A 13,796-nucleotide genomic window follows, 5' to 3' on the forward strand; every position below is an offset into this window, starting at 1 on the left:
CATGAAGAGGTGTTGAGGTTATGTCAAGGAAACAAAACTACCATCACGCTAAAGACCACAGTGAGGAATAACTGGACATATGGCATACAAGATGTTTACTGAATATGTGGAACAGTCTGAATTTTCCTGGGAAGGAGGGGATAAGGGTGGTTTTGGGTGGGTTGGTGTCAATGGCTGGGTAAACATTTGTAAGAAGTAAACAAACTTTTCAATGGCCAAGCTGCTTGTCACCTGTGAGTGCTCCTAAGGAACCGGATGTGGGCTCCCCCACCCTTACCCCAGCATCCGGCACAGCTGAAGGCAAGGCCAACACTCCTTTCAAATTGAAATATTTATATGTACACAGTCTGAGGCTAAGATATTATCATTCTCCTATTGAAGACAAAAGCAATAGTAAAACACATTTAGGTCAAAGGGTTAAAGACCTGTGAGAAACCACTTCTGATAAGTTGGAAACGTGTGTCTACATTTTCATATATATATATATATATATAATGGCAAAGAAACACATATTCATAACTAGCCTTTTCCAAAGAGCGAAATCACAGGGACATGAACAGCAATGGGGCCATTTAAGAGTTCTGTGTTCATCTTGATTCTTCACCTTCTAGAAGGGGCCCTGAGTAATTCACTCATTCAGCTGAACAATAACGGTTATGAAGGCATTGTCATTGCAATCGACCCCAATGTGCCAGAAGATGAAACACTCATTCAACACATAAAGGTAAGCTCATAGTAATTGTCCATGATTTTTTAAAAATAAGCATAATGTTGTGATAGAGAGAACGTGAGTGCTCTATTCCAGTTGCATGACACTGGCAAGTTATTTTTGTGTCTAAGTCTCAGTTTCTTTATCTGTAAAACTGAAATAATAACAAGTTAACCATTAGGACTCTTGTGTCATATGAGATAATAAATGCAATGCACATAACTCAGAGTAATACATTGTTGGCGACTGATGAATGATGTACTGCTGTGGGTTATGCCACTGAAAATTATTTAGTTCTATAGTAAGGCAAAGACAGCTACATTTGACAGATACTGTGAGATGCACAGATTCTTTGCCTGATTTTGCCCTTGACTCGTATCAGACTCTCCGTTTATTCTCCTGATTGGAGCCCCCTTCCCTGTGATCCTAAAAGGAGCCCAAGATGCAAATCTCTAAGTAAGAACAACCCTGACCCTCTGATGGGAGAACACTTTGCATTTTCTCAGCCCCAATTCAAGGGATCCTTTCAGGGATTTGTTGCTGCCTCCTATGAGGCAGAAGGGAAGAGAAGAAGACTTCCTGTCCTGGCAGAGGCATCTATACTGTTAGAGAAGGTCTTGTATGACAGCAAACAGCTAAAAACAAGAGGGCATTTTATAAAAGACCTTATAAAAGACCGCCCTGGAATTTGGCTATAGCACATCCAGAGGAAGTACCATACTAGTAAGAGTACTAGTCTGTAAAATGGGAATAATAATAATAAATATCCCCCTTATAGGATTTTGTGAGGATCAAAGTTTAAAATGCATGTGTATAAAGGGAAGCTGGATGAAGAGTATGTAAGAATACAGTGCAAAACATTGTCTGGGTGAATAGTATGTAAGAATACAGTGCAATAATAAATTAGTCTAAATGTATCTCAGAACTTTAAAAAATAACTTTAAAAATGCATAGTGCCTGGTACATAGTAAGAGCTCAATAAGTGGTGGATATAGTCATTGGTTACCAGTCCCCTTTTGATCTCTCTAGGTGGATAATCAATAGTACAAGGGCCCAGAGGGTTTTCCCCAGAGATCCCTTGCTCTAAGCAGAGGCAAATACAGAAAGGTAATGTTTGGAAAGAAAACCGTCTCTACCTGCCAGGAAGGTGTAGTTAGGGAATTGCAGCAGTAGGGGATGAGGAACAGAGTGGAGGGCACCACTCGCCATAAAGCTTACCTCCTCAACCCAAAGAGGATCAGGCTGTCTGTGATAAAAGAGAGATTCGGACCTCTTGAATCTTTAATCTAAAATGTTGAGTGAGTTTTCGATTGTTTCTAAATTTGGAAATGGCATCAGCAAAAATGTAACCAGTGTGTTTCGGTCTCTGGCTAGACAGTGGGATTCAGTAATATGCCAGAAGGAGAATGTACATGCTGTATTCATCTCTAGTGATACGGTCATTTGTATCTACAGTATGTAGTGCTTAGAGACTTCAAAGTGCTTCCACTTCATTGTTCTTGGAGATTTTCCTCCTGAGATATGTACTTCTCACTACAATTATTAAATTGGCTTTCTAGTATGGATCCTAAAGTTGAGGGTGAGATAAGTTGGCTTTCACCATTTCCTTCTCTGTAACAAGAACACTTAGAGTTAAATTAAATTTAATAGAATACTCAGAGTCCCCAGCTCCTTCCTATTTAATGTTCCAGATCTGCAGAGTTGAGGGACCTCATCGAGAGCTTGGCCACCTTTCCTGACCATTCCTCCCTTTGCTCCAACAACCTACTTGCCGATGAGAAGACTCTCCCCTGGTTCCCTTGTGGGGACAGAAGCCTCTGTGTTAGCTTTTAAAATGCTTGCTTCAGCAGGACCGTCCCCAGATTTCCCTACCTACAAGACTAATTGAAGGCTCTGTACCACTTCCATCCACTGCACTCTTGCTAATATTAGCAAGGGTAATACATGTCACAAGATGAGAAAGGGAGAATCAGGGAAGCTCTCTCTCCCCATCAAACACACACACACACACACACACACACACACATACACACACACACACACACACAAGAAGGTACATGACAGGGTTATTTTGGGGGTCTCTGCAATGCACTGGAGCCCAGGCACTGCCTGTCTTGGCACTGCTATACCAGTTTGCCACTTACCAAACCTACTTTATTTATCCTTTCATTTGTTTATTCATTCAACAAACATTTAGAGAGCATCTAAATTATGTCAAGTACTAGGAGTCCAGTGGTCAATATACTGTCCCTGTCCTGAAGGAATTTCTAGCCCATCCTATAAACTGTCACCACCAACCTTCTCTCAGCCTGAGAGTTTAAGGGGTTAAGTGTGTATTAGGAAATGAGGTCACTTTCTGAAAATGTGGAACAGATGCCAAAACAAAGATCCCTTGTTATTGTTTCTATTACAATGTGGAAAACAAGAGCATTTCATGCTACTTATTCTTCCTGGGAGACATCGAAAATTCACATTTCACAAGTCAAATGATAAGATAATACTCTAATATATGAAGTTTTACACCTACTTTTCAAGTTTTTGGTGATCTTGCCTCATTTTTTAATTTTATTTTTTAAAGTGACATAATATTAAACTCTCCTAGTGAGTGTTAAAAATCTGGGAGTTTTAGAAGAGGAAAATGTAAATCATTAAGAAAATTTACAAAAAAATTAGAGGCAACCATTATTATCACTATTTGAAAGGGAGAAATTGAGGCTCAGAGAGGTAAAATAAGTTCTCCAAGTTCACCCCTTGGGAAGAGGCACAGCAGGATTTACCCCTGCACTAATATCTAAGTGCTGCTTCCCCATAAATTGATGAAGTGTTTCTGCTCCTATGACCACCCCCATGAGGAAATGGAGTCTAGTCACTCTGGTCTGTTCCCACAAGGACTTTGCTCTTCCAATGATCCCTTTTTCTTTTGCATTTTTGGTTTTTTTCCATTGGCATAGAAGTATTTTATAATAGTTCCCATTAAAACAAATAAACAGTCTTGTCCTGAAGTACACTTCCAGGTGCTGCCCATTTCTCCATTCCCCTTTAGTTTACAGAAAAACTTCTTGACCTGTTGTTATTTGTATTCACTGTCTCCACTGCTTCACCTCTCACTTTCTCAAATCCTCTCTTATGGTGCTGCTGTCTTTGTTCTGCTACAAGGGCTCACCATGCTGCCAAGTCCAGTGATCAGTTCTTAGTCCTCATATTAAGTAATAGCTCAGCAGTGCTTTACACTGATGATCATGCCCTTCTCCCTCCAATGCTCTCATCCCACGGCTTCTCATTTCCTCCACAGGCACTGACTGCCCTTCTGAGGCCCCTGTACTGGCTCCTCTTCTTACCTCTGAATGCTGGGCCTGGGCTCAATCTTCAGCCTCTTCTTTCCTCTGTCTATGTTCACTTTTGAAGCAAATGGTTTTCAGTCCTAACAGACCCACTGCCCCCTTTCTATGACAATATCTTCTATCACTCTCCCTACTCTCTTGTTGCAACTCAGGGAATCTGTAGAGACACGTATAATTTAACACTGTAGCTTTTTCATTTTAGAAAAGTAAAATTAGATGTAATTTGAAAATATATAATTATGTCATTTTCTTGTATTTAACTCTTAGTACTACATTGCACACAAAAAAAAATACTTCCATCAGCACTTGGCAAAGTTAAAAAAAAGAAAAATGAATAACTAAATAAATAAAATAATACCATAACATTTAGTAATACATTTAATTTAATGTAGTATATAATCCCAAAATTATTAAAAGAGTCAGCAGGTTTTAAAATCACATTCACTTTATCTCTTCACTACCACTTGCTGTGAAACCTTGAGAATTATTCTGTTTCACCCTCAAAGGTTTATTGATCCTGTAAGGAGCAAATGAAATGAAACTCATAGCTAACACTTTATACTTGCTTGTGCAAAGTAAACATTGTTCCTAGCATGTCATATGTTTCACTTTGTTCTTTACCACAACCTTATCAGCTCGTCACTATAATATTCCATTTTGTAAATGGGAAAACTGAGGCTCAGAATTAGGAATTGCCTAATGTCCCACAAAAAATGGTGCAGCCAGGATTAGGGTCTGCCTCTAGAGTCTGCATTGTTACTGATGATGCTGTGACGCAGAGTATATGGTAGATGCTCACAAAGCTTAGCTGGTATTATTAAAAGGTATTTTTACGTTTCTTCTCATCTTAACAAATAACTCATTTTTGAAAATGTGAAATCCAGATGTGAATTTGAATCACTGGTAATTTATTTTCAGTAAATTGTTATGTATTTTTTTTTTCTTCCCAGGACATGGTGACCCAGGCATCTCCGTACCTGTTTGAAGCTACAGGAAAACGATTTTATTTCAAAAATGTTGTCATTTTGATTCCTGAAACATGGAAGACAAAACCTGATTATGTGAGACCAAAACTCGAGACCTACAAAAATGTGAGAATATCAAGTTCTTCTTCCAAATTCATTTTTCCCTGTAACCCAGATTTTTTTTTAAATCAAAATACTCTAGAATCAAATGTGAATATTTAAAACTTACTCCAGTGTGAATAAGGTTACTTCATTCGCTGAAACTTTGTGATGATAAAAACTTTTTGTTAAATTTCAGGCTGATGTTCTGGTTGCTGAGCCTACTCCTCCACAGAGTGATAAACCTTATACTGAGCAGATGGGAAAGTGTGGGGAGAAGGGTGAAAGGATCCACCTCACTCCTAATTTCGTATCCGGAAAAAAGTTACGAGAACATGGACCACAAGGTATGAAATGTTCTACCTTACTTCTCGTACAATATCACTATTTTACATTCAAAGTGTATCAACACTAGCATTATTTTTGTGAGTAAGCACATATAAGCCAAATAAACTATTAGATATAAACATCATAGCATTTTTCACTTAAAATAGAATATGCATTTCACTTAGAACTTCTAGCGTTTCTCAGCTATGAATTATTTTAGATACATGTATAAATATGATATTTTGAATTTTCATAAATTATTATTATACATTATACTACAACTGAAAAGGAATTTAATTTGTATTGTTAAGCTTCTATGGATCTGTAAGGAGACAACTGAATTAAATCTTCTGCCTGCAATACATATAATAGCCAGAAGATGGCGTATATATGCAGTGCTGGCAGAAGTGCCGGCTTCTAGGCACACAGAAGCTTGATTTTAAAAGAATACAAGTTGCCCAGACAAAGATAGAAAGAAAATATTCCAAGCTAAAGAAACATATGTAAGAAAGACCTGAGTTGAACAAGAGCATGATGTGACCTAGAAAAAGAAGGAGTTCAGAAATTCATCATAATTATAGAGTTGGGAAGTAAGTAGAGAACAGCAAGAAAAAAGGCTGCAGAGAAGAGCGGGCCTGAGGCATCAGGGACCTTGTACAGCATGCTGAGAAGCTGGACTTACCCTGAAGAATGGAGACATGGAGTCCAATCTGGTGACTATTGCAGCAATTCAGGAGTAAGTGGCAATGTGCCTGGAAAGGTGAGAATGGATCAAAAAGACAAAGGTGGTGTAGGCAGACCTTGAGGTTTGATGGGATATGAGCCATAAGGGAGGAGAATTTATTGAGGATGCTGCCCAGGCTGCTATAGGAATTCCTGGGCTCCCATAGCCACGTGTGCTGATCTCTGTCATCATACCTGCACCACCAGGCATTTTTGTTTCTAATCACAAATATCCTCCACTACACCAGGAGCTATATGAGGATAGGGCAGCTGTTTCTCTGTGTCTGAATAACTGCTTGGCACTTACTAGGTGCCTGATTAACATTTGATGAGTCGAAATAAGTATTTATATTTTAGGGAAATGTACAGTTGTGATATTAGATCTAAAGAAATCAAGTCTAAAAAATCAACAGAGCAAAGCATAAACATTCCAAAAAAATTGCTTTCTTCCAGTAATGAGAAGGTAATTTTGCCATTCTTATTGTAATCAGGTTTTTAAAATATTTTATCACAGGTAGGGCATTTGTCCATGAGTGGGCTCATCTACGATGGGGAGTATTTGATGAGTACAATAATGACGAGAAATTCTATTTATCCAATGGAAAAATCCAAGCAGTAAGGTACAGATACTTTGGTTTAACTTTTTCCATACTATTTTAAATTGCAAACTTTTTTTTCTGGAATTGATTACTTTAAAAAATGTGTGTCCTGTTGTATTTTCTAATTCAAATTCATTCTTAGTGCCTTCTTTTTCAGATTTCCACAAAACTACCATTTTGTTTACTTTACGAGTGCTTCAGTTAATTGAATTCTTCACTCTGCAGCTAGAAATCATTTGCCTCCTTTTTAAAAAAAAATGTACCAACTATAATAAATCTACAGGTGCTACGTTCAGTGTCTCCATCATCCCATACCAGCATCAGTGACATTGACAGAGCTAATGAGGCTCTTCAGTTCCTTGAGGGAAGAATAATTTGTTTTTTGTTTTTTTTTTTTTGAGACAGGACCTTACTCTGTCACCTAGGCTGGAGTGCAGTGATGCAATCACAGCTCACTCCAGCCTCAACCTCCTGGTCTAGAGCGATCTTCCCACCTCAGCCTCCCGAGTAGCTGGGACTACAGGAACACATTATGACATCAGACTAATTTTTATATTTTCTGTAGAAATGGAGTCTCACCATGTTGCCCAGGCTGGTTGTTGAACTCCTGGGCTCAAGAGATCCTCCCACCTTAGCCTGCCAAAGGGCTCACACCTATAATCCCAGCAGTTTGGAAGGCCGAGGCAGAATCACCTGGGATCAGGAGTTCGAGACCAGCCTGACCAACATGGCAAAACCCTGTCTCTACTAAAAATACAAAATATTAGCTAGGTGTGGTAGCACCCACCTATAATCCCAGCTACTTGGGAGGAGGCTGAGGCAGAAGAATTACTTGAACCCAGGAGATAAAGGTTGCAGTGAGCTGAGATTGTGACAGTGTACTCTAGCCTGGGTGACAGAGTGAGACTCCATCTCAAAAAAAAGAGAGAGAGACTAAGTGCACTGCTGCCTCCTAGAGCCATGCATAGCCTACGGATGCCTTCAGCCTGTACACTCTGCACTACACAGACCACAGCCTCTGGGGGCTTCTCTGATGCAATTATACATTGCTTTGACTTTTCGAACCCAATGGACACCATTCCAAACCTAACATCTATCTTTCCTAGTTCTCTTTCCTAAGCTTCCAGACAGTTAGACACTGTCTATTGCCTTGGCAGAAAGGCTGATTGGTGGTATTTCTTTCTAGAGATCTTCTAGAAATGTGTACATATAGAGCATGTTTTTCCTTTCCACAGATAAGACATGATTACCACCTACTCTTTAAAACTTTTAATTTTAATATATTAATAATATGTATTACTCTTTATCTTCAAAATTTTAAATTATTTGTAAGGCTTAGAAGCAGTCACACAAATGTCAGTACTGCCTAGCACAGAAGGTTACTTCATTCATGTGATACAAAACATCTGTTGGAAGCCAACAATCTACATCATATTTAATAGGGAAACACTAGAGACATTGCCAGGATCAAGAACGGCCACTATTATCACAATTATTGAACCTTGCTTAGGAAGTTGTGGCTAACGTAATAAAACTGGGGAGGTAAAAAGATGGGCTACTAGAAAGGAAGCGAGAAAATCACTGTTATGCAGATGATGTGATCCACTTAGAAAACACAAGGAAATAAATGGAAATTAAAATTGACAAGGGAAGCCAATAAGGTCACCAGATACAAAATAATTATTCAAATTACTTTTCCATATATTAGCAATAACCAGTTCAAAAATATAATAGGAAACTACTCCATTCAAGACAGCAATGGAAGGTATAACAAAAGTAGAAACAACTCTAAGAAATGTAGAAGATGTATTTAAAGAAAACTATAAAATCCTTCTCAAGGGATTAAAAGAAAACCAAGACAAATTGAGACACATTCAACTCATGGAAGATATAAACTCAAATAAAATTCATATGTAGGTTTTATGAAAATCTAGTCAGAAGTACATCAATTTTTATCTCATTAAAAAAATCCAAGAGTTCGTTTAGTAGATAGTAGCTAAGATCACTTTGGGGAAAAAAGTAATAAAGGGAATTCTTACTTTTCAAATTTTAAATATGCTATAAAACTAAATTAATTAAAACAATGTGGACAGACATTTACATATATGATAATTTAGTTACTATAGGTAGAATTACAAATCTATGAAAAAAGGCAGGATTTCTTGAGATAGACAATTTTTAACTATGTGGGAAAAAATTAACATACTCTTTTCCAATTGGATGAACTCAGAACTCATTAAAGATAAAAAGCAAAATTATAATGAAAAATAGAAGAATGTTAATAAGCGTCAAGTCCCTAGACGGCAAAGCTCTTTCAATGCATTCAATCTTTGGAAAATATAACTAAGAATAATAATTGTGACTACATATAAATTAAAAATTTTGTTACACAGAAACCAAACATAAACTAAATAAAAAGGAAAAAACAGAAAAAGATATTTCCAAAAATAAAAAACTTGTAGAAGCTTAGTATTGTAACACATAAAGAGCTTTTAAAAAATCAGTAAAACAGTAACATCCTAATAGAAAAATAGACAAAGGAGAAAAATAAATAATTTACAAAAGAGGAAATTAAAATCCCTAGGAGTTTGAGACCAGCCTGGGCAATATGGTAAAACCCTTTCTCTACAAAAAAATTTAAAAAATTGGCCTGGCATCGTGGCATGTGCCTGTGGTCTCAACTACTTGAGAGGCAGAGGTGGAAGGAACACCCAAGCCTGGGGATAAGGTTCAAGCTGCAGTAAGCTATGATCACACCACTGCATTCCAGCCTGGGCAACAAGAGTGAGACCCTGTCTCAAAAAAACAAAAAGTAAAGAAAAGAAATTAAAATGTCCAATAATAAAAATATTCATACTTACTAGTAATGAGAGATGTAAATTTGACAAGGATGAGATTCATTTATTACCTAGTAAGTTACTGTCAGTGGGATGAAAGCTCTCACAGATGGTTGTTAGAGGCATAAGTTCATGCATCTTTTCTGGAAAGCAATTTGGGTGACACATATCAAATTTTAAAAATTTCTTGGTCCTGTGATTTCATGTTTAAAAATGCATTGTAAGGAAATGATACAACAGCTGTATCAACAGGCTTTAAAATGTTCAAACTTTTGGACCCAATAATTACTCAGGGAATCAATCACATGGCAAACTTGGAAATACAGTCAAAATTGGATATGAAGTTTTATTTATCCATTGATGTTTTATTTATAGTACTTACAAATTCGTAAGGAAAACTAAACTAAACATGTTAGTCTGAATACATGTGATAGTATTAAAAGATAAAAAATTATTAACATTTTGAATTTTTTTTTGAGACAGCCTCACTGTGTCTCTCAGTCTAGAGTGCAGTGGTGCAATCTCAGCTCCCTGCAACCTCTACCTTTTCAAGCCAGTTTCAAGAGATTCTTGTGCCTTAGCTTCCCGAGTAGCTGGGATTACAGGTGTGTGCCACCACGCCCAGCTCTTTTTTATTGTATTTCTGGTAGAATTAGGTTTCGCCATGTTGCCCAGGCTGGTCTCAAACTCCTGGCCTCAATCAATCCACTCACCTCAGCTTCCCAAAGTGCTGGGATTACAGGTGTGAGTCACCACACCCAACCACATTTTGAAAAATATTAAATAATATATCAAAAAATTATATGCTAAGTTTTTTTAAAAAGCAGGAAACAAAGCTATATGTGCAATGTTATATTAATATGTAGAAAGTAAAAAATCCTTCAACATGGTAACAGTAGCTCATTTCTGATGGTGAGACATGTTTTTTTCTTTTCTTTATGCTTTTTGCCATTTTCCAAATTTGCTATGGTGTTCATGCATTGTTATATACTTAAAAAATACAATTAAACAATAAGATGTAGGAGGAAAGCATTCCAGCTATAAGAGCAACAAAACTCATAAATATCTAATATATGGAAACATTTAAAATAACTATGAACACGCCAGAACTCTACAAAAACCATATGAAATAAACTAGGAAAGAAACAAACAAACAAGAAATGTCAGCAAATCTTTTCTTGTAAATAAAAGAGGGCTCTTCACTTTGTAGGGATGAGGGGAATAGATTCAGAGGTGCCTGAGGACTTAGTTCTCTGTTTTAATGCTAATAGCAGCCCTAAACCAGAGTTGGCTTTTCTGCTGCATAGAAATATATTCTGATACTGTTTTTGTAATCCCCTATTTTCTGGAAAACAGAAATGACTCTGATGACAATTTAATAATTTTGCTATGACAGGGGATGTCCTTGTTTCTTGGATCATGAGAGGAAAATCACATTAAGGCAATCTGTCAGAAACTGAGCATAGACTCTGACCCTTTGAAATGATGACATCACCTAAACATCTAACCTTCCTGTATTTTCAGATGTTCAGCAGGTATTGCTGGTACAAATGTAGTAAATAAGTGTCAGGGAGGCAGCTGTTACACCAAAAAATGCACGTTCAATAAAGTAACAGGACTCTACGAAAAAGGATGTGAGTTTATACCCCAAACCCACCAGACCGAGAAGGCTTCTATAATGTTTGCCCAATACATTGATTCTGTAAGTATCTTGTTCTTTTTTTCCCCCTAGATTATTATGAATTTAGTGAGGCTTTTACTCCAGGTGCTCTAAGGGAGAATTGAATTTTAGAGAAATCATCAGTGAGCAGTGAATTCTCTCTGGGACAAGTTGGGAGTACAAGTCAAGGATAAAGTCCTATCTTCCTTCGCCTCACCCTCCTAGTATCCACGCTTTCTTCTCCATCATCTCCCTGTCACTCGTTTTTTAGTTCAAGTGCTTAGGATTACTTTAAATACTCACAAAGGCATACAAGCACAGACATTCTTACTTAAATAAGGACTTTACTCAGGGGGATTAGGCAGTTCCTTTTATTAGTTAATAAAGACATGATCAACAGGCTCTTGATTTAACTTTCAGAGAGCTCTTTTCAGCCTGCATGTTTGCTTTTGGTGGCTAACTGAAGTTTTCTGTCTTTTTCAGAGTATTGGTTATGTTAGGGAGTTTATACATAGTTTTAACAGCTTTAAATAGTTTTAAAATTTGTAATTTTTTAATGACCAACTGGCCATAAAATGAACTTTGCCAGTCATTTATATTACTGCTAATTATATAAATCAGAAATTTTGCACAAAATGAGATTGAAGGCATCAGTTAACTGACTTCAGTGGGAAGTCTCTCTTCCAGTCTCTCATATAAAATTACATTTTCCTTTTGGAATGGAGGGTGAAATAACTTGTAAGAGTCTGCCAATAGTAATGCAGACTAAGTTTTTAAAATCTGATGCACCATAGCTCACCAGGCCCATTGTTCTTCAATTTGGCATTGCAGTCCATTACCAGACCTATTCATAAACTTCGAGGAGGAGGCTCACATTATGTATTTTAAATTAGCCACAGAGTTAAATCTGATGCCTAGTCAGGTGTGGTAGCCTCTTCCTGGGGCTAACACAAAAGTTTTTCAACTCTTCTTCCTAAAAAGTATCCTTATTCATAACATAAAAACATTATGAAAACAGATGACCTGAAAAATGCACATAAAGAGAAAAATGTTGTACAACAAATAATTACTTTTTAAATTAATAGAATCCCAGATATTAGTATTTGTAATTGAATCATAACATTGTAAAGTAACTGAGAGGAAGAACTACATTACTTCTCTTTTGTATACTATGCCTTAAAAAAAAAATCCCCCACATGCTAGGGATATAAATACTAGCAAGTGCTATATGACTAAGAAAGGGAAAGGAACCATCATTTATTGGCTGTGTTAGGGTTGACTCTAGTCCATATATTCTCATTTATTCCCTGAATGATAACTACCACTGTTTTGTAGATTTAATAATTCAGGTGCAGAGAGGTTAATGTTATTAAAAAAACAACAAAATTATGTTGAGTTTTTGTTGTGTGTCAGACACTAGAGCCAAATTTTGAGGAAGCCAAATGTAACAAGCAGATTTCTATAATAGATGGTGTATTAGTGCATTTTCACATTGCTATGAACTATACCTAAGACTGGGTAATTTATAAATAAAGGAGGTTTCATTGACTCACAGTTCCACGTGGTTAGGGAGGCCTCAGGAAACTTACAATCATGGTGGAAGGAAAAGGGGAAGCAAGGAACACCTTACAAGGTGGCAGGAGAGAGAGAATGTAGGGGAAACTGCCACTTGTAAGTGGCAGTGATGACTTTGTAAAGTCATCAGATCCTGTGGGAACTCACTTAGCATCACAAGAACAGCATGGGGGAAACCATCTCCATGATCCAATCACCTCCCACCAGGTCCCTCCCTTGACTTGTGAGGATTACAACTTGAGATGAGATTTGGCTGAGGACACAGAGCCAAAGCATTTCAGATGGAGTTACAGCCCAATAAGTGCATTGCAATGTTAAAGGGGCTTTACTGAAATTTCTGCAGGATACTGTGAGACTCTAAATAGTGGAATGGAAATTCTCAGGTAGAAGAGAAGAAAATGAGGAAATATTTCAAGAGTGACTTTTTGGCCGAACATGAAGGTAGAGTTTACAATGTAGAAGACAGAGGAGGAGCAGGAACTTCTTGACCAAGTGGGTATCATCTCTAAGCAAAGCCTTAGAGATGCCAAAATCTGGAAGTTTGGGAACTGATAGGCTATAGTAGGGTAAATTAGAGACATAAAATACACAGCCAGCATGAGAATGGAGAATGAAACAAAACTCCAAGTCATGGAGTTTGCCATTTGGTATATGAAGGAGAGGATTGTAACATATAAACAATCATTAGCCACCAAAGGATGTTAAGCAGAGGAGTAAGAGGGAAGATTCTCAGGCAGCTGTGAGGTAGACCAAACAGAGGAAGCAAGATGGAAAACTGCAGTCATCTGAGGGAGGGACTGTGATGGCTTGGATGATGGATATTTCACTGGAGATGTAGGAAAGATGACAAAATGGAGAGGTAGTGAAATATATTCGTCTTGGTTATTTTTTAGTGGGGGAAAGGTGGGAAAACTTCCAGTTTCCTAATTTTGATGATAGGGTGCATAGCTGTGACATCAAG

The 13,796-nt window shown here is 37.4% G+C and overlaps 1 protein-coding gene across 1 annotated transcript in view; it reads left to right on the plus strand.

Moving 5' to 3' along the window:
• Positions 1-429: 429 nt before the first annotated feature.
• The window catches only part of CLCA1 (chloride channel accessory 1), a 29,830-nt gene continuing 16,463 nt past the window's right edge, over positions 430-13,796 (plus strand). The window contains exons 1-5 of the mRNA XM_017499860.2: positions 430-724; positions 5,001-5,141; positions 5,314-5,461; positions 6,679-6,784; positions 11,125-11,302. Of these exons, the coding sequence (XP_017355349.1) occupies positions 563-724; positions 5,001-5,141; positions 5,314-5,461; positions 6,679-6,784; positions 11,125-11,302 (735 nt within the window). The 5' untranslated portion in view covers positions 430-562. The remainder of the gene's footprint in view (positions 725-5,000; positions 5,142-5,313; positions 5,462-6,678; positions 6,785-11,124; positions 11,303-13,796) is intronic.

Source organism: Cebus imitator, unplaced genomic scaffold (genome assembly GCF_001604975.1).
Source record: "Cebus imitator isolate Cc_AM_T3 unplaced genomic scaffold, Cebus_imitator-1.0 Scaffold261, whole genome shotgun sequence".
Classification (NCBI taxonomy): Eukaryota; Metazoa; Chordata; class Mammalia; order Primates; family Cebidae; genus Cebus; species Cebus imitator.